This window comes from Sceloporus undulatus, chromosome 1, assembly GCF_019175285.1.
Source record: "Sceloporus undulatus isolate JIND9_A2432 ecotype Alabama chromosome 1, SceUnd_v1.1, whole genome shotgun sequence".
NCBI classification, from domain to species: domain Eukaryota; kingdom Metazoa; phylum Chordata; class Lepidosauria; order Squamata; family Phrynosomatidae; genus Sceloporus; species Sceloporus undulatus.
Window position 1 is genome coordinate 189,664,827 of NC_056522.1, and position 26,358 is coordinate 189,691,184.

At 41.2% G+C, this 26,358-nt stretch overlaps 1 protein-coding gene across 8 annotated transcripts in view; it reads right to left on the reverse strand.

Annotated features, from left to right (window-relative positions):
• KIAA2012 (KIAA2012 ortholog) overlaps positions 1-26,358 on the reverse strand; it is an 87,812-nt gene that overhangs the window by 42,388 nt on the left and 19,066 nt on the right. For 6 of the 8 annotated variants that reach the window (XM_042446099.1, XM_042446097.1, XM_042446100.1 and 3 more), the window contains 8 exons: positions 21,567-21,735; positions 20,080-20,211; positions 18,225-18,418; positions 14,477-14,669; positions 13,141-13,274; positions 11,443-11,600; positions 9,785-10,030; positions 6,745-6,876 (listed from right to left, as the gene is read on the reverse strand). In XM_042446099.1, the coding sequence (XP_042302033.1) occupies positions 6,745-6,876; positions 9,785-10,030; positions 11,443-11,600; positions 13,141-13,247 (643 nt within the window). In that variant the 5' untranslated portion in view covers positions 13,248-13,274; positions 14,477-14,669; positions 18,225-18,418; positions 20,080-20,211; positions 21,567-21,735. The remainder of the gene's footprint in view (positions 1-6,744; positions 6,877-9,784; positions 10,031-11,442; positions 11,601-13,140; positions 13,275-14,476; positions 14,670-18,224; positions 18,419-20,079; positions 20,212-21,566; positions 21,736-26,358) is intronic. The other 2 variants (XM_042446104.1, XM_042446101.1) reach the window with 2 other exon arrangements.

Consider the following 26,358-nt stretch of genomic DNA (forward strand, 5'->3'; position numbering starts at 1 on the left):
CTAGGACACGAGAGGAATCTCTCCACTTCTACTTGGAGCAGAGGACTTTACTTGGCCCTATGTTCAGTGCAGCTGTGAAGCAAAGCAGAAGACGGTCCTCTATATCTTAAAAATGATTTGAGTTGCCCAGCTGTGACTTCCCAATATAGAACAGGGAGCACCTCAAGGCTTTGAACATATCATTGCAAAAAAAGGTAAAGATAGCATATCTGAAATCTCATTATGATTAAAGTGACATATGAACATGCTGCAAAGAACCACTATTGTCCTCAAATTTGGCTAAATAAGTTATCCGAAAAACCAAGTCATTAAATACCACAGTGTCTGCTTTATCAGTCTCAAGATTATATTGTTTAGCCAGATCCTGTTAATCTTAGTGGAAATATTTGCAACCCTAGGAGTCTAGATAAAGATAACCATGATTAAATAGAATGAAGCAGAGAAGGATTTTGTGTAAACATGCTACCACTGGATTTTAAGGGAACTAATACCCTGCTGTGAATACTTAATTAAATGTTAATTGTTTGCCATGAGTTCAAGGGTAGATGCTCTGGAGCATGAAAAATCAGAAGACATTCATTAATGAATGTTGAGCTTGAAGTATATTCCAGCTGAAAAATGCAGAGGGGAAAAGGCATAATACATTTTATTTTTAGTTTCACTGACTGTAGAGCCGCAGCCACCAATGAAATTCCAATAACGTGAAGGAAGAACTATCTTTAAGAAATAACATTTAAAAAAATGGCTCTGTAGGATCCATTCTGTTGCATTAAGGCTAGAGGTTGGTGGCTATACAGACGAAATGTGGGAGAGGTAGGGATGGTTGAGAAATTGGGAGAGACAGTGCTCTGGAATCAGCCCTATCAGAACTTCAGCTCCTGAGTACAGCGGCAGATGCACACCTCCAGAATTGCTGGAAGTGGCCCAAAGTCTGCCCATCTATCTCTTAATTGAGATCAGTTTTCCACTGCATCAGGGTCTGCAGGTATTCTAGAGAAAGTAAGATGGCATATGGCCCAGTATTCTCTTCAGAGCTTCAGCCTTTAATTTTTTTAAAACACAGAAATACTTTAAAAGAAAGCCAATGTGTCAGCAAAGATGGGTCTTCTGCAGGACCTACTGGCCCATACATTTGTCCTTCATTTCTGAGTGCTAATGTTAGCTCTGTGGGGTTTCTAACACTTTTCTCTGTGGACAATTCTCCACTGCTACCTCAGGCCTTCCTCTTTGGCTAATTCCTTCCAGCTAGCCCTCAGCCCCCCCAAATTAAAGGATGCCAGACAAATGAACGGAAGAGGCCATGATAGCAGTTGGTGGGGGGGAGTCCCATATTAACTGATTCTCCCCTTGATAATGCTGCACTTCCAACCTCCCATGCTAACGTTAGTCAGCAAATGTACATTTGCTAGTGTAGTGTGCTGTTTCACAAAGTGAAGACAGATATATTGTACAACACTGGAATTTTACTATGAAAGACAAAACAGATATCTTTAAATACACAGCACTTCTCCGGTAACTGCAATTGCTTCCTTTCCCCCCCTTGCTTCCCAACGTGCTTCCCAGATTTAGATATAATCAATCATTCAATCAATCTAGCACTTAGCCAACTTATGCCCTCTGCAGACACTTCTTTTCTGCAGAGTTAGACTTGTTACTTTAAGTTTAAAACATACTGTGTTACTCATTAGTCACTAAATTTTATCAGTGATACATTCATTACTCAATATGTGCAAATAACAGAATGTTATTAATACATATTGCTTCTATATTTTTATATAACACAGTATTATCTTTTAGCATATAATCATTTTTATGTATTTTATATAGCCCCTGAAGAAAGCCATTTAAAAATACATAGGTTGAAACCCATTGGCCTATCTCTATAATAAAGAAAGCAGCCATGTATTGAGCACATTGACACATGGCTCTATTGCTTCCTGTGGTTATTCTATGAATGTTTAAATCTATAATGGTTCTGGGATATAAGCAGATAGCCATTTATGTTTAGTGGAACATTAAATACCATATATACTCAACTATAAGTTGGCCTCATAAGTTGAGGGCAGCCTTTGGGGCAAAAATTATGGATTTTTATATGACCCATGTATAAGTCAAAGAGCATGTAACAAAAGATCTACAGGATGAAGCAAAGGAAAATGATGCAAAAGAACTTAACAAAATTCCAGCAGGCATAACTCCCACTTTAGTGCTCCCACTAAAGGCTGGATGGATGAGTGGGCAGAGAGAGGGCAGTGCTTTCAGGAGAGATTACACTTTTGCCTTTCACCAAGGGATGGGTCCCTTCTTATAAGAGTTAAAGTACAGAACTTACATTGACCCCTGGATAAGTCGACTCGTTTTTTTTGGGGGGTCAACTTTTTGACTAAAATTTTTAGACTTATACATGAGTATATGCAGTAGGTAAAAGTTGACTCCACACAAGTGGATAACATGATTTTTTTCCCATTCATTCGGTGTTCATATTTATTGTTGGTTGCTTTATACTTCTCATAGTTGGTTTTGACCAAAAAATCCAAAAAAATTCTGCATAGAACTGACCATACTTTCCCTCCTCTTCACTTTATATATTGGTCAGTAAAAAAAACTAGTCTGGTGCTGGGATTACAGTCTGTTCTGGATCGGACTGAACAAACAGGTTTGTAGTTTGGTGCTGCTCATAGATCCTTCACTGCTCCCAGATGGCCAAGTCCACTGAAGTAGTAGTGCCATGCTCCGCTTTGGCTGGTGCACCAGTTGTGCCCTTTTCTAGGGTGGGCAAATCTGGCAACAAGGCTTCACACTTTAATTACGTCCAGCTCAGACTACTTTAATGTGCTCTACATGCGGCTACCTTTAAAAATGTTCAATCCTACATCTAGTGAAAACATGATGGCTAGATTGTTTTTTGGTGTACAGTCTTGAAACCAGTGCCACTTGCCTTGCTCAACTGCATTGGCTTTTGATTTGCTGCTTCCTTCACTTGGCAAGATTGTGCCTTTACTCATATTGGTGATACTATAGACATTTTGCCCCATGACTATGCTCCTTGCATTTGTTCTGTTTTTTAGAAATAAAAGCTTGGAATTGAGAGGGGAAAATTTAAAACCAGGTGAAAAACAAGTAGGGCAAATAAAGTATGGCAGTTGCAGGCTATTCATGGAACTACCTGGAGTACAGGAGCATTTTGAGAATGTCTCTTGTTTTGGTCTGACTGCCAAGCAAGGCAGCTTCTGGGGACTGGGAGCTGCTTAAATATATAAAATATATTTTTAAAATTTCCCCCAGGAAGAGCAGTACAAAGGCAAACTCAAGCATTAATGAACCAAGCCATTACTATAATCCATCAAACATAGCCAAAGTATTGAGAATTTAATTGCTCAAGCTGTGCAATCTCACTGCTTGAGCCAGGAAGCATAATAGATCCAGGGTGACAGCATTATGGGCACTGATCAAAGCCCCAGGCCTCTCCATTCCCTAATGACTATAGTTAAGTGCTCCCTGAACAGGATCTTAACAAATCAAGCTAAAGATCTGGAGAAAGGAAATCACATTTTAAAAACTCTGTCCTATCATGACCCCATTCAAATCAGTCCCAAATCCCATTTTTTAAAAAAACAAGCAAACCTCCTTTTCCATTCAATATTCTTAACACCTTGCTTCTAGACTAGGAGTGTGCACAGTATGTGTGTTTGTGTGTGAGTATTTCATAGTGTGTATTTATGAATGCACCTGCATGCGCCTATCGACATATGGTGACCCCAAGAATTTCATAGCGTCTTCTTAGGCAAGGAATACTCAGAGGTGGTTTTTCTCAGTTAAGGTAAAGGTAGTCCCTTGACATGAACGTCTAGTCGTAACCAACTGTAGGGGGTGGTGCTCATCTCCATTTCTAAGCCAAAGAGCCAGCATTGGCCAAGGACTGCTCTGGTGGTCATGTGTCCAGCATGACTGCACCAACCTCTGTTAACTTCCCACTGAGAAGTGGTACCTAACTATCTACTTGAATGTGCATGGTTTTGAACTTCTAGGTTGGGAGAAGCTGGGATTAGTGACAGGAGCTCACCCTATCATGCAGCACCCAGGCCTCGAACTGCCAACCTTCTGATCTTCCGATCATCAGAATTGGCATCTAAACCACTAAGCCACTGCATCAATTGCTTCCTAGCAATATAGTCTACAGTGCCTGATATTTGTGGGTAGTCTCCTATCTAAGTACTAATCATGGCTAACCCTGCTTAACTTCCAAGATCAGACAGGACCTGCTTCAAAGTGTAACCCTCTAGATACTGTTGGAATACAACTCCATCAACCCAAGCCAGCATAGCCAATGAAAAGGAATTCTGGTAGTTGCAGAACAACAACACTCAGAGGTCTGTAGTGACCCACACTTGCTCTAGGGGTGGACAACCGTTGGAGTTAGGGAGATTCATGGACCCCCAGAACACTCTGGAAGGCTACAGCCCCCTGCAAATTTTTTTTTAAAAAATCACCTTTTTGACCTGAGAAACCTTAAGGGGGTGGGGGGATACATTTTTGCCATGTTTGTGGTCCTTTCTGGGCTCTTCTTTACTAGAGGAAATTGCCTTCCTGGGCTTAAACCAGCCGAGGGTGGGGGCAAAGGCCACGGCAGAATGTCCTCCTGTGCTCACTGGAAGATACTTGAAGGGCATGAATGGTTTTTTAAAAAAACCTATGTGGTGCATTTAAAAACCTATGCTGATCACTTTTGCTATAGACTAAGGGCCCGAACAGACAAGCCAAAATAAAGCTACTTCGGGTCACCTTGGAGGTATGCTTTGTTTTCTGATAGTTCAATGTACACATATATGTTTCATGAACAAAGTTATTAAAAATATTGTACAAAATTACCTTCAGGCTATGTGTATAAGGTGTATACAAAACATAAATGAATTTTGTGTTTAAATGTGGGTTCCATCGCCAAGATTATATGCAAATACAGGTGAACCCCCCCCCCCCTCTAAAAACCAAAAAATCACTGGTCTGAAGCATATTATTTAAGAGAGACTCAACCTGTAGCCTTTTTCTAACTGGAGAATAGCGAAACTCATACTGTTCCTTCTGCTCAGCATGGGGGACTCTGGGAGTTGTAGTCTGTCATCCTTGCTGCCAAGAATGGGAACTTAGTCAAAGCAGAGACAGGCTTCCATCTGATTTCTTCTACTGATCTGCAATCATCTCAACACTATCCTTTACCAGTTGTGCTGTGGATCCCTGAAAGCATCATATCTTTGGGATAAGAAACTACTCCCCTCCCTCTTTTCTTCTTTTAGCCCTTGCACAGGAATAGGACTAATTTAGGGGGTGAAATGCCTGCAGAGAAAAAGTTCAAGGCCTCTGCAGACTGTGTACAGTGACCATGTTCTAAATAATGCCACAGGTTTTTCCTTTGGTAAAGCAAGAAAACAAAGCTCAGTTGTATGCTATGTATTTAACTCAGTGAGCAATTTTGTCATGATAAAAATATGTGTTTATACAGCCAATGTGATACCCCTCTTTTCCTAATTAGGATTGTCAGGTAAAATAAGGGACAGGGCTCCTGCACATTTAATGGTTCTTTAATGAGATGGGTGTCATTGCATTACAAACAGCACCAACTGAAATTCGCTCTTCTACACAACCATTAAAGGTACAGCAGCCCCGTCCCTTATTATGTTTGGTAATCTTACTTCTTATTTGGGGGAATTCTAACACTTCTTATTGGATGCCCACAGCCTGACAAAACTGTAGAACTGGCTGTAGTTAGCAGAGCTTGGAAAAGCTACATTTTGGACTACATGCTCCAGAATCCACCAGGAGGATCTGGATGAATTATACTCTGAAAAATAACTCCTCCAAGCTCTGGGAGTAGTGATGGGAATGTCTCTTTTGTGCAGGCTATTTGTTTCCCCATTCAGAAGGTGATTGTTGATGGCACTACTGCTTGTGCTACAATAAAACTTCATCTCTTGTTTCCAAGAAATCTTGGCACATCAGATGTTAGACTTTTGTTTCCTTGTTGTGTTTGAGTTTGCACAGGCAATGACATTGTGATGCATTCATATCTGCTGGCTGGTGTTCTGTCTATGTGCGGGATAAAAGGACTCCATATGATACTCTGCAGTGATTCCACATTGTTTGGCTCCATCTGCACATTGATAAAGTGAGAGATAATTGCCAGCAAGCAATGCCATGATTGGAGTTGATATGTTCCCAGGGAGCATCTGTAGTTCTTGGCATGTGTTCTGCCGTTCACTTTGCTCCTGCAGGGCAGTGTTGGTGCCTGTCATTGTCAGCCAAAGCACAGAAATGCTCTGTCCATTGTGTGTGTATATGCATGTACAAGGGGAGAGGAGGGAGAGTCAGAGCGCCATTCCTGCTTATAAACCAAAAACATGTCAGTCAGATTCTGGGGATTGCATCAAAGCACATCTCCGAAGCTTGGGTGACTCATATTGGCTGGCTGAAACTCAGTAGAAAGACCTGACCAGATTATAAATGAGCTGCTTTCTCCTTTAGAGACTTACTAAAATGAAGATGAAAATACACTGCTTGTATTGGGCAAGTTCCAACAAAACATACAAACGCACACATGCTTGCAGTTGTGTCTGTATTAACACAAGTAGTATTGTCTAAGCAAAGCACACTGATCTGGCCAACCTACTTATCTGGGCTGTCTGATGTTTAAGTTATACGTGTGCTCTGTTCCTTTTGGACAAGAGACTACAGTAAGTTTTCTGTCCTTACCTTCTTCATTTGGAATCAGTCCAAATTGCCGGGGATCATCAGTAGTTTGGATGGATCCCAAGACCGATGGACAGATTATTTCTCTATCAGGACACTTGATGAGACAGCTGAGTGAAGTGCCTTTATGGCATTCTTTAGAACAAGAGGGGAAAGGGAAGAGGGGCCATAGAGAATAATGTTATCAAAATGTACTGCCTAGAAACAATTCTCTGCCTAGGAGACAGTCTCCGATCTCACTAATGAAATGGGAACTGCAACTTTTCCAAACTCCAAAATGGTTCTATACCTCTTGTTACTTCTTTTTGATGAATACCCACTTAAATTATTTTACTTGCATTTAGTGTTTATGTTCATAGCTGAACTTTGACAAATCAAATGTTTGGAGCACAGCTCTCATGGCCATGCTAGCTGGGAGATTCTAGAAGGAACTGTCTAAAAATCATAATAATTTTTCCAAGCTTTCTTTCGGCACTATCTTCATTCTCCACATTCATGGTCTCCACCCCCTTAAAAAAGGTGGAATATAGATGTAATAAATAAATATTGTTGTTGTGTGCCTTCAAGTCATTTCTGACCTATGGTGACACTATCACAGGAGTTTCCTTGACAAGATTTGTTCAGAGGGGTTTGCCTTTGCCTTCATCTGTGGCTGAGGCTGCCCAATGGAGTTCCATGGCTAAGTGCAAAACTGAATTCTAGTCTCATAGAACTTTAGTCTAATACTCAAACCACTACACCAAGCTGGTTCTCAATAAATAAAATAAAATAAAATATATACATCACACACACACAACAAATAAATTTTAACATCTGCAGCTTTCTCTAGGTAATTCTGGAATTGTAGGGGAGGGAAATTAGCTCAAATGATACAGCACTTGCTTAGCATGTGACAGGTAGTGGCATCAATGCTCACATCCTCCAGTTTGTGCTTTTGAGCCAGTGTAGTGTAGTGGTTTGAGCATTGCACAATGACTCTGGAGACCACGATTCGAATCCCCACTCAGCCATGGAAACTCATTGGGTCATCTTGGGTGAGTTACACCCTTTTAAACTGTAATTAGGGCTGGGAAAATTGGCTTATACTTGTCACACGATACTGCCTCCAACCTAAAGCTGACCTGCTGTGTCACCCAACCGTGCTGGGTCTCCCTTTTTATTGATAGGGAAACCCTGTCAATGAGCTCTCAATAGCACAAGTCCCTAGGTGGGAAATGTCACAGTTGGGGCAGTCATGTTATTGGCAGTTATGTCAGGTCAGTGTCCTCTCCTCTTTGCCCGCTCCTCGCTATTCCTAAGCTTACTGGTTACTTTTTCCTTCCCTTGTTTCTTTTCTATTTAAAAAAAACCACCAAATTAAATCACAGTAGCAGAGCTCTGGAATTGTGTGAAAAGGTGAAAATAAAAATAAAATAAAAGGCACAGGATAGGTCATAGAGAGGTGAAGTTAAGAGAGGCAAGGTTAAGGGGGAGTCAGGAAGAGAGTGCAATGCTGGCAGTTACACGACTATGAAAATGTGTGGTGATACGTTGAGTACAAACATGTATAATTCTGGTTTCACTGGCAAGTGCAAGTGCTGCAGCTACAGGGCTCATGTGGTACAACCATTAGAGGAAGGCAAGGGGAAACCCCCTCTGCATAAATCTTGCCAAGAAAACCCCATGATAGGGTCACCTTTGGATTGCCGTAAGTAAGAAATGACTTGAAGACACAAGTTTTTTAGTTTGTTGACACCGGAAAGTTTCAGGCTATGACAAAATGATACTTTCTATGGATCCTTGGGGAGAAAGATACCATTATAATTAAAACAATTTTTAAGTTTACAATACATATGTATTTTCGCAAATACTTTTGTGTACCTGTAGAAAACATGCCATGATTTTATCCTGTTCATAATGTTGCACAGCAAAATTAAATACATCTACATTATGAACCCAAGCTAATTGTTTATTCACCAACTGATCATAAAATATACAAACTTCACTTCAGTTCCTAAAAATTCAAGTCGATGTTGCTACTTTCTTTGCAATTTATATAGAAAGAAATAATTTCTTCCCCCATCCCCAAATATAGGGTGATCTGAACACTACATCTCCCCTATGGAAACCATCTTAAATGGTTTAGTCTTATAGCTGTCCTTTCCAGCCCTACATCTTTCCCATCCCTGTGACACTGGAGAAGACTGAACCTGGGACATCCAACATCTACAGCATGTGTTCTACTACCAGAGCTTGGACAAATTACAGTAGGCCCTTGGAATCTGCTGGGGTTTGTGGTTTGGTTCCAGGACCCGCTGTGGATACCAAAATCTGTGGGTGCTTAAGTTCCATTATATACAGTGGCATAGTAAAATGGTTTCCCTTACATAAAATGATAAAAATCTGTGGTTGAGTATAGCTCCCACAGTGTGCCAACCAAAATGGCCAATGGCCATGTGATTCTGGCACGTTACAGACTGCCCGTTTGTAGAACGGCAGCCTCTGAGGCCCTGATCCGCCACTTTCCAGGCCGTGGGGAAGCGGCAAAAGGCCGCTTCCCCGCGGGCTGGAAAGGGGTGTCCTTGGGGCTTCATGCCCCAAGGACACCTGATGGCGGCAGGGAGGAGGAGAAAGGGACCATTTGGCCCCTTTCTCCCTTGCGTCCCTGGCGCAGCCGTCTAAAGGTTGCGCCAGGGATGCAAACCTCAGAAGGAGCTCCGTTTCGGAGCTCCTTCTCGCGCCGCAGCAAGGGCGCTCTAGGTGTCCTCGCACGGCACAACATCACAACCGCACCACCTCGTTTGGGGGCGGCGCAGTGGTGACGTCGTAATGGCAGCCCCCATGTAGAACGGGTGCCGCCATTTTGTACGGACCAGGTCCGTACTAGGGTTAGGGGCGTCAAGAAGTGACTCCCCTTTCTAACCCTAGTACGGACCCAGTCCGTACTATTTGGCCCGTCTGTAACGGGCCCCAGGGACTTGGCTCCCCATGAGGCAAGTTTTCCATCCACTACTAACTTGTGGCCTCCCTCAAAGAAGGATTTTGCCTATCTTGAGTAACTGACCTCTTTCATACTTGCTGTTTTCAGCACACACCTCTGCCTTCCTTGTCTTCCTCCTACTAAGAACGTACTCTTGGTTACCTATTGGAGGTAAGCAGAAACTGACTTGGGAAGAATCTGTAGTTCGACTGCTGGTCACATGTTCTTGTTCCCTTTTATGGTCTGATTCCAAAATGAGATCATTTGGCAAAGGGGTCAAGTCTTTATTACAGGCATCAGTCTCAGTTTGTGGTTCATTACAATAGGTTCCTGAAAAGTGAGCGAGAAAAATCACATGAGTTAACTAATGAACATTTTGTCCATCTGAAAAGAGTTTCTTCTCCTACAATGGCTAAAGAGGGCCTTTTCAGAAGCTTGTGTGGATAATCTTGTTATTGAAACCTCACCAAACAAGAGAAGACTGTTTTACTTCACAGAGCAATTCTGTGTGTATCTACTCCAAGTTCAGCCCCAGTAAATTCAGTGAGTAAATATGGATAGTAGCCTTCTCCAACCTGGCGCCCTCAGATGTATTAGAACAGTGCTTCTTAAGTTCTCTGCTGTGTGGAACCGGTATTTTTTTCTTCTAATGTGCCATGGACTTCAACTAGATTTGTTCCCACTGGGTACAACTGCTGCTTTCTTTCTTGAAAACTCTCGAGGTACCTGGAGACAACGGCTACATCCATACTGCAGAAATAATCTGGTTTGACACCACTTCAACTGTCATGGCTCCATGCTATGGAATTCTGGGAATGATAGTTTGTTGCAGCACCACAGCTCCTCTCTGGTGCTCCAACTAACTACATTTCTCACAATTCCATAGCATGGAGCCATGACAGTTGAACTGGTATCAAACTAGATTATTTCTGCAGTAGAGATGCAGCGAATGATTCATGTGCAGCCATCAGTCCTGGAGCTACCACTTCGACTAATACTGTGTTAGACCATGGCTGCCATTGTCTCAAGCCACTATGAACTAGGAGTACAAAATAAACATTAACAAGTGGGACCGGCAACCAGACCTTGCAGTGTAGACATCTTCTGGTTACTGTTCCAGTAAACTATCCATGCTCTCCTCCATGGTCCTTCATTGCATCCCCCCTTTTCAGCTGTTCTTCCATTTTTCAGCCTCAGCACTCCATAGCTACTACAGCATGGTCAGTCTTTGTTGGGCTGTTTTAGGTCTTCTCCACAAGGAGGATTAACATTTATTTCATTTTATTCTGCTGAGCCTCCTTATACTTTTGTTTCATGTGAGTAAGTGGTACTCTTCTGGCTATTAAAGTGATGGTATTCAACCTTAATGTAATATTGTTATTTCTGGAAATGGATCAATTTAAACTCCAAAAGATAAAGACATATTCAGGACATTGTGGAAGACCTAGAGCAAGCGCCCCCTCATCACATTGAGCGTGCTTTTGTCTTACACCAAGTAGAACACTGTTTCTGTTTTGACAAGATGGAGGGAGAACCTTTTGAAGTGAACACAGAGACTGCCTTTGATGCATGCATATTTTCTAACTTAGTTGGGTGTAGGCCAATTGAAACAAGCCGACTCAATGCAAGTTTTTAAAGCAGATGATAGGGGCAGATGGTAAACTGTTACTGGCCAGAATTGGAGAGTACCCTTTTACTAAATCACTGTACTGCAACTGTTCATCCACGGTACACAGTCATACCTTTTAGCTTTTTCACTTTAGTTTGGGTCTCCCTTCCCAAATGAACCAGCAATGGAAGGACAACAAGCTCTTTTGAGAGTTCACTGCATGTAGTTTTTTTTCCAAGGAGCCCTGGGTGAGTCTTCAGATATCTGAGGCAACCTGAAAATCTCTGGCACCTGGAAGAAAAACAAAGCTTCAAGAAACTTTATTTGACACCACCCATCCTTGACATTTTTGACGCCACCCATTTCAAATGACTCCAAGTGGATTAAAGCCACCCTTTATACTCCATAAATAATTTCCTCAAAAGTCTTATTCTGCTCTGTGAGGAATCGGCACTCCAGGTGGGCAGAGTTCCCAATAAAATTCTGGTTCTAAAAACTGTGAGGCTTTTGTTCTTCTGAGGAGTTACACCCACTTTGAAATAATGTACAGGAGAATCAATGTTTGTATTTATAGCAGGATGAGAACAGTCAGAGTACAATATAGTGCCCAATTAGTCACACTTACTTGCCTTTGACTTCAGTAGGATGTGCATCTGATCCGTTGCATAATTACTCAGAAGTGAGTCCAACAGACATTGGATGGCAGCAGCCTTAGGCCATACTTAATAGGATTGACTCTACTACTAGGTAATGAGAGGAATGTTTTAAGAGGGAGGCCCTGGGGGAAAGGGCAGTAGAAGCCCCCTAACTATTTCCCTCTGTGGGACGATAGAGCTTGGTATGCTACAAAACCTGCCCCAAAGCAAGGCTTTTCCAAAGAAATTGCTACTGGGTCTCCACTTTTTCATTGAAATAGTTCATGAGTGGAAGCTTCTCTGTTTTATACAATTTTGACATTTGGATTGAAATAAAATGATTTTTAAAAAAGCAGAGAGAAAATGCAGTTTTTAGTACCATTTGCATACACTATGTCCTAGTATGAATCAGTGTAATTTCCAAACACAATCTGCATTCTTGGTTCATTGATTCAACTGTACGTGTCCATTTGTCTCCACTGGACATCCAAAAGCTAGAAATAAGTTTCCATTTGACAACTGTTACTTTAAAAATGCCTTGTCCCAAGTCCCTAAAACTAGCTTGCCATTTTAGGTATGCCAACAGATACTAGCCTGTTTCATGTGTTGAACTAATTTTCAATTCTTAGTCCAGCCAGCTTCTCTAGACAGGATGGATGTTATTTTGTCCTTTGCCTCAGGCAAAAAATGTCTTGGGCCAAGATACTTAATTGCACAAGGCTATATAAAAGGATTTTTTGCTTTTACTCATGTATATTGTTTGCGGATTATTAGCTGCAAGTTTCTTAGGAGGAGAAGCCTGTAAGAAATGATGTCAGGAAGCTTTCCATTTTACAGATCGCTAGGGATTCTGTGAGAAAGCATGATTGAAAAATACTAAGCATTACCTTTTTTTTAGCTGTAAATTTAATAATTTGTATGCAGGGGTTCTCTGAACCTGAAAATTATTTCAAGGGTTCCTCCAGGATAAAAAGGTTGAGAAAGGCTGCCTTAAGAGCACTCACAGGCTGACAGAACTGAAACATTTTGAGCTTTACTACCAATGAGCAAAGCAACTTTTTAGCATCTTAAGATGTGTCATTTGTTTCTTCAGCAGATTCCACTAGATGCTCCCCAATTGTTGCTTCTTCCCCCCCCCCATCATTTATTGTCTTTACTAGAAAAGTTGCAGTTCTATTAGGGGAAAATGCACCCACCTGCTTCCTATGTTCCTTTGTGACTCCCCCTCTCTCTGAGCTTGCTCCTGGATGGATAGGAGGGAACAAACCTGTCTCCACTGAAGGAGCCCCACTTTTTCTTCCATCAGTATTCTTCAGATGTCTTTGGGTAACTGTCAAAAGTTCAGAGATGAGAGATCAAATAACAGTAATACAAATCAAGTTAGATGTGCTCAAAGTCTCACTGAAACCAAAGTGGTAAATCTGGTGTCAGAAATACTACCTAGCTGAAAGCTATCATAACCTCGAAAGAGACAAACATTGTGTCAGGATTTGCTATCTATCCTTCTACTTTCCCCACATCCATGGATAGCAAAATCCAGTAGAGGAGACCTAGGGGCTGTCCGCAAAAATGAAAAGAAGGTGTTTCAGTTGGTTTGAACCCTATTTGCTTAATTGATGCATGTGGCCAAAATGGGAGAAAATCAGAATGAAGATGTGCTCTTGGGACAAGATACCAGAGCAAAATAACCCCTGGTTTGCTCCAGATCAAGCTGTAAACTATGAACTAGCAATAACAATAGCATGTACATTTCTATACCACTTATCAATGAACTAAGCACTCTCTAATAAGTTTACAATTTATGAGCTAATTGGCCCCAACAAGCTGGGTACTCATTTTATGGACTTATGAAAGGATGGAAGGCTGAGTCAACCTTGGAGCCCTGCCTGGAATTGAATTCACAACCTTATGGCTCCAACACTGGCATTTAACCACTGCGCCATATTGCACTAGTGAGTGGACTGCATTCCGCTGCAAAGATGTGGGAAGGAGCTGGTGAGCCAACAGTGCTATTTCTGCTCACAGCTTTTTTTGTCACCCACCTATAAAACAATTGTACATGGCAGTGAGTGGTTAGGTGCACCATCGACCCATCCATGAGGTGAAACAACAACAAACATGGCTCCAATAGAGTACCATGGGAGAAGGGAAGAAAGCAGATATGTACAGAGGGCCTCGATGATTCCGCTGTGCCGATGTGTCACTAGGCACACTGATGTGTCATATGGGCGGTCAAACACATGTGTGATCGAGTGGCCAGTTGCACAGCTGACTGTGTGGGACAGTGATTGGTCAGCAGTTGACTGGGATGAGGGAGGTGACTTGTTCCATGTGTTTCATTTCACTTCACTTCCGTTTTCCACGGAGATTTAATTGTAACAATAGATGAAGTATGACAGAGGGAGTTAACTTCTCCTGCTTAGGAAAACTTTTAAAGCTTTAACTGGAAGAAACTATTGGTTTCATTAGAATACATCAGCTATATTACAATAATCAAATTATTTTAATTGACACACAGCTGTATTTTCTTACCATTGTAAGAGATCTTTCTTCCAGGGAAAAAACCTCCATAGAAAGTCACATGAGGTTGCTCACACCATAGATCAGAAGTGTCAATAATGGTATTTGCCAAAGTTGGATAACGGACAGAGAGATTTGGTCTTTCACTGTGGTCTGGTTCCTCCTTAGTGGCTGCTTCAACTTGGTGAACCACTGCCCATCTCTCCTAGAAGACAGCAGAATAGAATGCTTGAAACACTGTGTTTCTGAATAACTGTTTCTGCTGCATCTTATAGATTCCACAAGAATTACTTTCCTTTCCCTAGCCACTTACTCTGTCACTTCAAATCAGACCAAGACATTTTTTGCTTGACTCAGAGCAGTACATGAAATGCCCAGACCACTCATGTCAAGATGTACAATACCCAGCCCGAACAAAGTTATTTCACCACAACACACACACACACAGGCACAATCCCTCAAGCATCTCTCCTTGTCTCTGGCAGTAAAAACAGTATAATGGCAAATTAAATAACTAGCCATTTGCTGTACAGTATTTGTATAACAGTCAAATCAGCTCCCTGAGGCAGCTGCTTCATTTTCTGTAATGGTAGAGCTGGTCCTGGATGTCATGGCTGTCTTTGGTGGCTGGACCATGCAGGCAAGTCCTTGAGTCAACTGTATTATGGCCTATGAAGAGACCACCATGATCAACCCTTCCATTAGGGAAAGCAACGCAGGCCACATTACATTTCCATTGGTCACAGTTAAAGGGCACCACATTGTTATGAGTGTAATTAATTAAATAATAATTGATGGCAGAGCAGTGTGTCACCATTTTTATGCAGGGGTTTTCCATCACAAGTGTTCATTTTATCTCAAACCAGTGTGGCAATTGTTTCCATCTTTATTGTTGTTGTATGCCTCCTATCATAGGATTTTCTTGGCATGTTTCTTGCCATCCTCTGAGGCTGAGTGTATGTGACTTGCCCAATTTCACCCAGTGAGTTTTTATGTACTTGAATGAGGAATCAAACCCTGATCTCCAGAGTCATAGCCCAGCACTCTGGCTCTCTTATTTCCATTACTATACAACATGAAAAAAGTGCTCTATTTGCCAGCACTTCAGTTTTATGCCAGTAGGTGGAACCAAGTGGTGTAAAGCACAACGGCTGTCAAAGGATATCACATTTTTCTGATGACCAGAAAGGACATTGAAAAATAAATGAAGGCTTCCTAAATTGTTGAGTTTATAGTTCCACTCTGAAATGCTGGCAAATCTTAGGCACACATACAGACCACACAGCCTATGAGTGTCATTTCACCTTGCTTACTCCTATGTGAAGGAGAGACTATTGCCTTTATGTGGGCAGAGACTACATCTTATTAGGACAAAGAGCTGGCAAGATCTGAAAGGCACTGGGACCAGAGATGGAGGGAAGGGTCACTTTGTGTGATGGAGAGGAAATTTCAATGAGTGCAGCTTTATTCACCTCTGTAGCAATCACTATAGTTTAAATTGATGGTCTGGATTTGGGCCTTCTTGGTGGCTTTCCCAGGCTGTGAAACTCCCTTCCAAGGGAAACTAGGTTGGCCCCTTCATTGTTGTCCTTCCACCAGAGGACACAGACCCTTTTATACAGGCAATCTTTTGGCAACTGACTGGTGCTAAGAAAGGGGCTTACAAAGTGTGTGATCCTTTTTTGCTTGCTTTCTTCCCCAACCCCACTGTCCTATTAAATGGTTTCAATTTCGTATTTGTTTTGAAACAGTAATCTATTTAACTGTATTTTCATCTCACAAATGGTTGTGCTTGTAATTCTTATCTGCTTTTCAAAGTGATGTTGTGAGCACCAGGAGAGAAAGGAAGGATGTAAATGAAATTAAATGCGGTGGTTGCCTTTATTTAGGACTCTGTTTAAAGCAGGGTCAAGAATTGTGCAGACCATGACCCACATGTGGCCCACCAATCTCACCATTTCCTATCTGCTAAAATTAGTTTCAGTCCTAAATGTGGATAGCTGTGCCTGAAGATACCTCAAGGGGCACAGTTGTCCATTTTAACTCTATTCCACTCTCACACCACACACATTTTAACTCTATTCCTCCCACAAACCTTCTTTCAAACCAGAAGAGACAGAGATGGAAAATAGGGCAGGAAAGGCCCCTAGATCCTCTAAATGCATTGCAAGGTATTCCCTATTTCAATGATTCTCTGGTCAAAAGACAGTTTAAATTAGCAGTCAAAGAATCCTCTTCTGGTGTCTATGATCAAAGTACAAACCCCAGAAAGATTGCAGAGGATGCAGCCATAGCAATTAAAGGGGAATCAAAGTGTTATAACTATATAGTGTGAAAGTGCTGGCAGACTGAGCAAGCCCACATATAATCGTCTTCTGTTTTGTTGTGATGACAGGTGCTGTACTTCTATTTAGCTTAAGAGTAATTATTTCTAAATTTCAATCCACATATATAAATTAAGATATGTAATTGTTAATGCATATCTGTATCCTCTTTTATAATCTATTTTAGTGATGCATTTTCCTCTTTTTGACAGTACATGCTAAACTGCTGGGAATTTTTTGGCATCCAAGTCTGTATATATGTGCTATGGAAGACTGTGGTGACAATAATAAACACCATTCTTATTCTTACTATATTACACCCTCTACTCCACTCTTCTGCTTTTATTGTTAGAGTCACTCATATAAAACTGTATATAAAAATGTAATATAAACACAGTTAGAACATCCCACTGAGCTAGAGGATGGACAATGCTTTTAGCCATCAGCCTACTTTCTCACTCCTTTCTCTGCCTCATCCCACCAAATATTATCAAGGTCCATACTTATCAGGCCACATAGTAACACAACATAAATTTATATCTCTCCCACCCAGCTCTTCAAGGTATAGAAGCCATAACCAGCACCTGCTTTTCACAGGAGTTAGAGGCCTTACAAACTACAAAGCCAGTCCTGTCTAAATTATTTAATACATCCATCCCCCACGCTCAACTTCAAAATGCTCTTACATTTAAGTTGAATGAGCTACCCTTAATGATACTGAGATAATGATAGTGAAGTCCCCTTCCATATGAAGTGTGAAGGGAAGTTTCAAAGCTTGCCATCCTAACTCATTTAAGCCAAGCTCATCATACATAACATTTCAAATCCAGTCTGCTACCCCAGACATTAGGCAGAATGAGATGACTGGGAGCAGCAAAGTGGCAACCTTATGGCCGTTCCTGTTTTAATTCCCAGATTGTCCCATTCTGCTGGAGGTCAGAGCTGTGTATGCCACTCTTACCCCAAGGCCCTTTAACCAGACTCATTACAAGTGCAAAAGGGAGCTTCTGCTGCCAATCCACTGAGCTGCTGTAGATGGGACAGAGATGGAGCACTATTTTGTACTTTGTCTCAGGCAGCAAACTTTCTTTGGCCTCTCCTGCAGAATGGAGAGCATTCTTGTCTTCACATCTTAATAGTTCCAGGAGTACTAAAACTATGAATGTGATTTTATTATCTTTGGGCTGAACTTCAAATATATTACCTTAAACATGTCAGTGACAACTATGGGTAAGTCTATCTCTCCACTTCCATGTTTTCTTGTATAACTAAAACACAATCATGCCAGTGGTCCTGACACTCACATCCATTCAAGCCACTTTCAACAAATGCTGCAAGAATATTCTGAATGGTCTTGAATCTGAAGGAAACCAGAAAATCTCCCAGCTTGTTGAAGCCAGAGGAATACTAGCTCATAGGAATGAAACTTGTAATACCCCTGGGATCCCTTGGTATGCTGTATCCTGGCTCCTGGTGGTCTCCTTTGTTTGCTGCCGTCTCAGGTGAAAGCTCAGTTTTCTGACTGAAATCCTTAAAGGAATTCGAGCTCTTCCTCTGACATGTTTTTCTTCAGAGTTTTCCAGCAGCTTGACTTTATTCTCATATTGCTTCAGAGACGAAGAACCAAGGCCTGTTGGATATAAAAGATCTCTTTGCTTAGTGAAAAAGTACGATATAATCCTACACATGTGTGCACAGACTGAATATCACTGTGCTCAGTCCTGATTACTCCTAAACACCACTTGAAAACGTAAAGATGGGTCGGTGGGCTAGAGCTCATAGAATCCATGCTAGCTGGATGATTCAGAGAACTGTAGTTCCCCCCCCCCAAAAAAAAACCCACAACTTTCCCAAGCTCTACTAAGTGTGTACAGAATTCGGCAAGTCATGTTTAAATCCTGGTAATTTCCCTTGGAAGGCAAGTATATGCAGTTTAAATGGACTCTTCCTCATCTTCTGTTCTGACTGAAGAACATTCATGCATGCATCCACATACAGAGATGGGGAATGGCTCAAAGGTAGTCTGAATATTAAAAACAGGATGTACAGGCACCTGAGGCAGAAAATCTTAATACCTTCCTTCTATTACTAATTAATATTCAGCACATTCTTCTGGGAAATTCTCCTGGATCAAGTCCCTTTGAGGAGAAGTGAGAAAGCGAGATGTTCCAGTTGTTGGCAGAGCAAAGGCTGAAGGAAATATTAATTTCTTCGTGGAGGGAGTCCCACATGCAGGGCACAGTCGCCTCAGAGAAAGTACACTTGGGTGTTGCCTCTGACCACAACTCAGAAGGCTGTGGCAAAAGCAAGAGGGCACAACAACTGATCTTAACAGACAGAAGGGGTTGCATGGGAAGAGGTGTCCCTTACAAAGCCCAGTTCCAAGTTGTTTAGGCCCTCAACAACTTATATTGCACTCAAAGATCACTTAGGGCTTTACCACACATGTCTTTTAAACTGTCATAAAAGTTCCATAATAGAGTCTTTGACAATACCTATCACATACAAATGTTTCCCTCTGGTTGGTGCCTTGTCCTCCAAGTGTGGTTAACTCACGGAAAAACCTATCAATAAGATCCCCATTGTGCTGGTATAGGGCAGTAATTATCCTGTGGTAGTTCCGGGATTGTGCAGTCATGTGGTGTCAATGACTAGTGTTTTCCTCTCCACCCTCTCCTTTGCTATTCCACTGTTAAACTGCATTACCAGAATTCCAGAATGTGTTTAAAAAAATAAATACACATTCACACAAAGAAAAGGCACATTGGAAAGGGCATAGGGCAGGGAAGTAGGGTTAAGGATGAGGGCAGAAGATAGCATGCGTTACCACCAACAGACCATTTGTTCTAATGAAGGGACATGATGTAGGGAGGGCTCCCAATCCGGTATGTACGCACATCCCTTCATTAATATGATTGTGGTGAGAATGCAGGTCCTGTGGTAAAGTCCTTAGTCGCCAACACAGATGATACAATAAAGAGGCGAGTACATCTCAGCCCCCAAATTATAGTATCTACCACAGCAGCCACATCAACAGTTGATGAAACCTCCCAGTGCTAGATCTGTACAAAGTACATTACAGTAGTCCAAATGAGATGGAACCAATCCATACAAACCACAACTATACCAGTAATAGGCACAGCTGGCACCCTAGTCAAAGGTGAGAAAAAGTACTCCCAGCCACAGCCAGCCTCTGGGCAGATACCAAAATCAGATCATACATGTCAGTATCCCATATTAAAATATATTTATTTTATACAGTACTTGTATTAATTTGTTCTTTTAACTTACTCTGTATATATGGGCAAGGTGAGCAGAAAATATGAAGAAGATTATATTTTGGTGGAACAGCTGACAGATCTTGTTGTTTCTTTCTGTCATCTTGTGAATCTTCCTGAAGCAACAAGGGGTCCTTAATATATCCTACAATGAACAAAGTATACATAAGGCACTTCAAAAAAGGTGGCATGTGGACACTGGTCCAGTTAATTTGGCATTTTCTTACAGCAGGGATTTCTTTGGTCTTCCAGTTGTTTTGGATTTTGCTTCTCTGAATCCTGGACCACTGGCCATGCTAGCTAGGTCTTTTGAGAGCAGATTTCAACATATGTGGAGGACCAAAGTTTGAAAACTAATTGGATAAAACACAATGACTGGTAGCAGCTCCACAGGGTTTCAGAGTGGCTTAGTGGTTTGAGTGCAGGACTAGGGGACTGGAGACCAGTGTTAGATTCCCAACTTAGCTGTGAAACCCACTGGGTGACCTTGGGCAAGTCACATGCTCTCAGCCTCAGGGGAAAGCACTGGCAAACCTCCCCTGAACAAATCTTGCCAGAAAACCCCATAATAGGTTCGCCTTTGAGTTGCCATAAGTCAGAAACAACTTGAAGGCACACAATGCACATGTTCTCTGACACACACGTTTCCCAATTCTAAAAGGATATGATGGGGAATGAATCTGGGTGTTTTGCATTTACTCTACCACTTTAACCAACTGGACTGGACACAGCACATTAAGAAAACAGACAGACCTTGGATCTAGGAAATCATGTAGAAATGTAGCAGCATGTGTCCTATCGACTTGCTCTTGAAATCACTAGGTCCCAGAGCATTGTTTTACCACTGCTTAGTTATAGATGTCTTCAGGATGCCATTCTGTGTGTTTTTTTTAAAGGAACTTGAAAAGCTCCTATATCAATGGATTTGGAAGCAACAATGAACTCAAGGTCTTACCCAGTGATTCCCAAACTTTGCTTCTCCAGGTGTTTTGGACTTCAGCTCCGAGAAGCCCCAGTCACTGTGGTCAATAACCAAGAATCCTGGGAGTTGAAGTCAAAAACTCCCAGAGGAACAACATGTGGGAACCACTGAGACTTTAACCCACATAACAAGTGTCTTTTACTTCCATAAACAAGAGATTTTTTTAACAATTCCTCAAGGAATGCTTTTACAGCACTTTCGTTTTGGCATGTCCCAAATTGAGCCAGCAGGGTTGAATGGTCTGTGTGTTGCACTAGGGCTGCATCTACAAACTGCAGAATTAATGCAGTTTGACACCGCTTTAACTGCCATGTCTCAATGGGTTTGAATTTCCACTTGGCCACAGAAACCCAACAGATGACCTTGGGCAAGTCACTCTCTCTCTCAGCCTCAGAGGAAGGTGATGGTAAAGCCCCTCTGAGCAAATCTTGCCTAGAGAACCCCAACAACAACTGTACTAAAGAGCCTTCCTCAGAAATATCTGTATTGTTCTCGGCTTGCTTTCTAGCTAAACTGACCTGCATTCTGAAGCTTTTGTAGTATGCTTGGATCCCAGGTCTGGGAGAGTTTGAGAAGATACCTCTTGGCTGAATAGCCTGGTCTCATCTGTCTGTCAGTTCGGAGATATGGCTCACTTAGGAAGTGAAGATATGGCCGCCAAGCAATCTCTTTCTTATCTGTCTGTAGCTATAATATGGGCAACAAAATGTCAAAAAGCTTAAAACATACAACTCAATAAACCTGACAATTGACAAATTTTAATCAGTTTTTTCCCTATAGATCTGTGACAACATCTCTGACCATCCAGCAAACTGAACTGAAGAAGAGGACAATGCAGTGATTAGTGCGAACAGCCTCAAAAAGCATCTTAACCTCTCCTAGTTCTTCTGAATATTGTGCATGAAGACAAGCTTCACATTTTAAGAACAATGGTGCATTCAGAAATTAATTTAACATTCTTCAGCGCGATATATCAGAGTTTTGAAAGTAATGTATTTGGACTACAAGGCCCTGAATCTTCAAGCTAGCACGGCTAATGAGAAGTAGCTTTTCTGGAAATTATAGTTAAAAAAAAATTCCTAGCACTTAGAACATATATTTTTCTGGCTCAGGGCAGGCACTAAAAACTAAAATAAAGTATGAATGCTTTCAGTGTGGTTAAATTTCAACTGGAACAAAAGCCCATTCTAAAAAAAAGTGTTTGTCGTCTAGCACCTGTGCAATCAGTAAATCTTTTTAGCACTTTATAACCACTTTAAAGAGATTTACATTTTCAAAATAAGCTGGAGGAGGAATATATCTACATAAAAACATTTATAAGCAGCTTTGTAATTATTTTTAACTGCACACACTGCACGAAGAATGTCAGTTCTAAAGCATCATTTGAATTGATTGTATTACTGTTCCTCCTCTAGTCCTACCTGAGCATTAAAATGAGTTAAACTGATGACTAACTGAAGGAAAAGGCAGATGGAGAAGCCCATTTACACCCCAGAATTAATATCTCACTGGAACAAGACTGCCCATTCATTTGGATACATGCCTCACTATGTACATAATTTTCCAGAAGCTAATACATGTACACAAACCTGTTTACATGCATACTGAACTCCTTAGCTGGAATAAAATGGTGCACAACTAAGTACCGGTATGTTTTATTTGCTTTGGCTATAAACCACAAAACAAAAATATTAATAAAGTATTACTTAGAAACAACCGATAGATAAGCATAGCTCGTATGACACAGATTGTGATGACAAAAACAATGATGTAAGCAAAAGATTTTCAACATATAAACTGCAAAAAACTGCATTACAGCAATTATATACTGTATGGAGAACCGCAGCAATGGCTGCTACACTGCAGGTGAAGAAAACCTCTGATCACTTTTGGAACGTTCTATCAATTTTCACTCCAATTTTGACACACATGAATAAAGATGAGACACTTCCTGACAAAACAAATGCTACAATATAGGTCTAAGGCTTCATCTTTCCTATTCTGAAGCTGACGACAATCATAAAAACTTAGTGCTGGTAAAGAGATTCTATTTAATTAAAAAAACCCAATTTAAACCAGACTGCTTAACCAACTTCTTAAGGTTTCTGTGAATTATTCTGCTTAACTGTTTTACCACCATTTTTAATCATTTGAAACTGGGTTTTATCTGGAAATGGGAAAGTGCCAAAGGCCTTAATAATGCAAGAATAAACAATCCATGTAGACAAAATGTCTCCTGTCACACTGAACAAAAACAAAACCTGTTGTCACTTGATCTTTAGCACTCTTGTATTTGTGAGATTGCTTAACAGTAAGAGGAACCCAGTTTTGGAATAGCAACAGCATATTACATGCAGTACTGTGCCAGCTAACTAATAATAATAATATTTAAATTCACAGCTGAGAGCTTTATTCCTGCAGATGTTTATAGTCCTTTTAGTTTTTCACAGTGAGGACACATCATTTAACGACAAAACAAGAACACCTTGGGAAATTCACATGACGTCTCTTTTCAGAAGAAGATTCACCTTTGTTCTGGCTCAGTCTGACCCCAGAAACACCTTAAAAATGGAATGGGAACTCATAAAGCTTTTCCAACCATTTTTTAAAAACTGGAGTGGCATTCAGTCCCATGACTTATAGAATGAGATGATAAATCATATTGCTGTTGTGTGCGTTTCCAAATGAGCCCTGGTTTCACTGCAATTGCATTCATTTTTTAAAAAACAGAAACAGGCCACATTCACAACAGCCATCACAACACATTTTGTCAGTTGCGTGACTGGGACTGCTGCTCCCATCGTACTCTCTTCCTGACTCTCCCTTAACCCTGCTTCCTTGCCCTGTGCCCTCAACAACATTCCTTTCAGTTATTTTATTTTTATTTTCACTTTTTTTCATGCAATCCCAAAATTCTGCTTCTATGAGTTAAATTCAGGGTTTTAAAACCCCTTTTAAAAAGGGTTTATGAGTTTTAAAAAGAAAAAAAAGAGCAAAAAAAAAAAAAATAGGGAATTAGGTTGGTTGGGAATAGTGAGGGGGAGGTGGGATGGGGAGCGGAGGGGACACTGACACCATGTGACTGCTAGTATTGCAACTGCCCCATAGCAATGTTTTGCACTTGGGGACTTGGGTAATTGGGTAGTCATTGATAGGTTTCCCCTGTCAATGAAAAGAGATGCAGCAGCTACAGGTCGGAGGCATTGTCATGCAATAAATATCTCCAAGCTGCTTTTTTCCTGGTCTAACCATGTTTTAAAAGCTGCATGTAGTAATTTTCTAAGTTGATCCTAAGATGAACCTAACACAGGGTTTTCTTGGCAAGATTTGTTCAGAGGGAGTTTTCTTTTCTCCTTTTCCTGTCCCATTGCCCCTCACAGCTGAGCAGGGATTTGAACCCTGGTCTCTAGGGTCATAGTCCAATGCTCAAACCGCTATACCACATTGGCCCTCCAATCTTTCACAGATGAAAACTGGGCCACGTGTGGCCAAGCAACATCTGAGTGCAGTCAAACTGGTGATAGTTATTAATAAAGAAAGCACACACAGTATAGGTGTTTGCTTTCACCTGAGCCTATTGGGAAGGGCAATATTCCACCCGCCTCATCTCCTCTCTTCTTACTGAATTAACTGAGTGCAAATTACTTTTGCTATTTGAATTAGTTTCCAGCAGCTGAAGTAAGCTGCAGACAAAGAGGGTCAAAGAAAGAAACTGGGACCTTTAAAAATAAGCTGAAAAAGTGGGAGGGCAGAGGATTATTTAAATTTATCCCTGGTAGCTGGAGAATATGATAACCACAAGCTTTGTCTGTCCCACTGCAGTTTTGAATCTACCCTCCCAGTGGTACAGCAGAGGTTCATCAGCTGCTTCTCTTCCACTTGGGGAGGCACAAGGATTGTGAGGGAATCCCACAATATCCTACAATGGAGGTACCACCAACAACTGGGATGAATGACACTGTTGTGTGCATATGTGCCTTCAGGCTGACTATGAACTAATGGCTACTCTATGAATTTCATAGGGTTTTTGAAGGCAAGAAATACTCAGGGGTAGTTTTGCCAGTCCCTTCCTCTGAAATCTAACCTGAAGCATCTGGCATTTATTGGTACTCTCTCATCCAAATACTAACCAGGGCTGACCCTGTTTTGCTTCCACAATCAAAAGGGATCTGGTGCCTTTAGGCTGTTTCAGCACTGTTTTATTCACAATTTAAGGGGGCAAAATGAGAATACTGCTATTTTCATTGGGCACTAATGATGATGATATTTATTTATATCCTGCCCTTCTCCTAAGACTAGGACTCAGGGTGGTTTACAACATTAAAAAATAATACAATGATTAGAATAGGGAGGGAAAAAGGAAGCAAGCTGCCTTCTACTGGAAGCCATTCCCCACACACACATTGCACTGTGACCTAAACAAATTTTCTGAAGTCTGTGAAACAGTTTCATCAACCCAACTGCTGGAGCAGACATTTGAGAGAACAGCCATTGGTTTAAATCTGTTATACTCCTTGATTTGCTTTGTTTGATTAAAAGTATTTATACTGACATGTATCTCCCATGTGAAGCTTAAGGTACAGTGAGATACAAACTGAATCCATAAGCAGCTGTAAAACATAGCTGGGAAGGTGAAAGATGTTGCACGAAGTTGCTGATTCATGTGCCTCATTAGTGACTTACTGGTGGTAGGAAAGTTCTCCCCCTCTCCTACCATTTTGTAGTCATTCCCCCCTCCCTGCTCCCCTTGCTGCCCTTTCCGCTGAAGCAAGATGTGAAATTTAGAGAAAATGACAAAACCGAAATTGATCTTGGTTTCTAGCTGAGCTGAATGCCATTGTATTTTATTATTAGCATGTACCGCAGCCTTGTTATGAAAACGATTCAAGTGCTTTGAGTAATAGCAGGCATGCTGAGACCTGTCCATTTTCTTTGGTACCACAGCTAGTTTCTCTCTGTATTCAGTCTGTTCCCAGGTTCCAGTTTACACATTTCTGCTCAAGGATATTTGTGTAGGCATTTCTGGTTTCAGTGGGTTTAAAAGAAAATCTAGCAGCAAATAATCAATAAACTCAATGAGAATTTGCCTACCATAAAGAGGATCTAAGCTCTCGATAACTATACATTTCCCTATCCACTGTGGCAAGAGTAGGCAGTCACCTGGAGTATATCTGGAGAGGGGATTAGGATATTGCCCCCCCCCCAACAATTCTTTCCCCTTGCATGCCATTTTCCTTCAGTATCCAAATTCCTAGCATTGCAAGTGAGTACAGTTGGCCCTTCTTCTACATGGATTTTTTATATACGGAT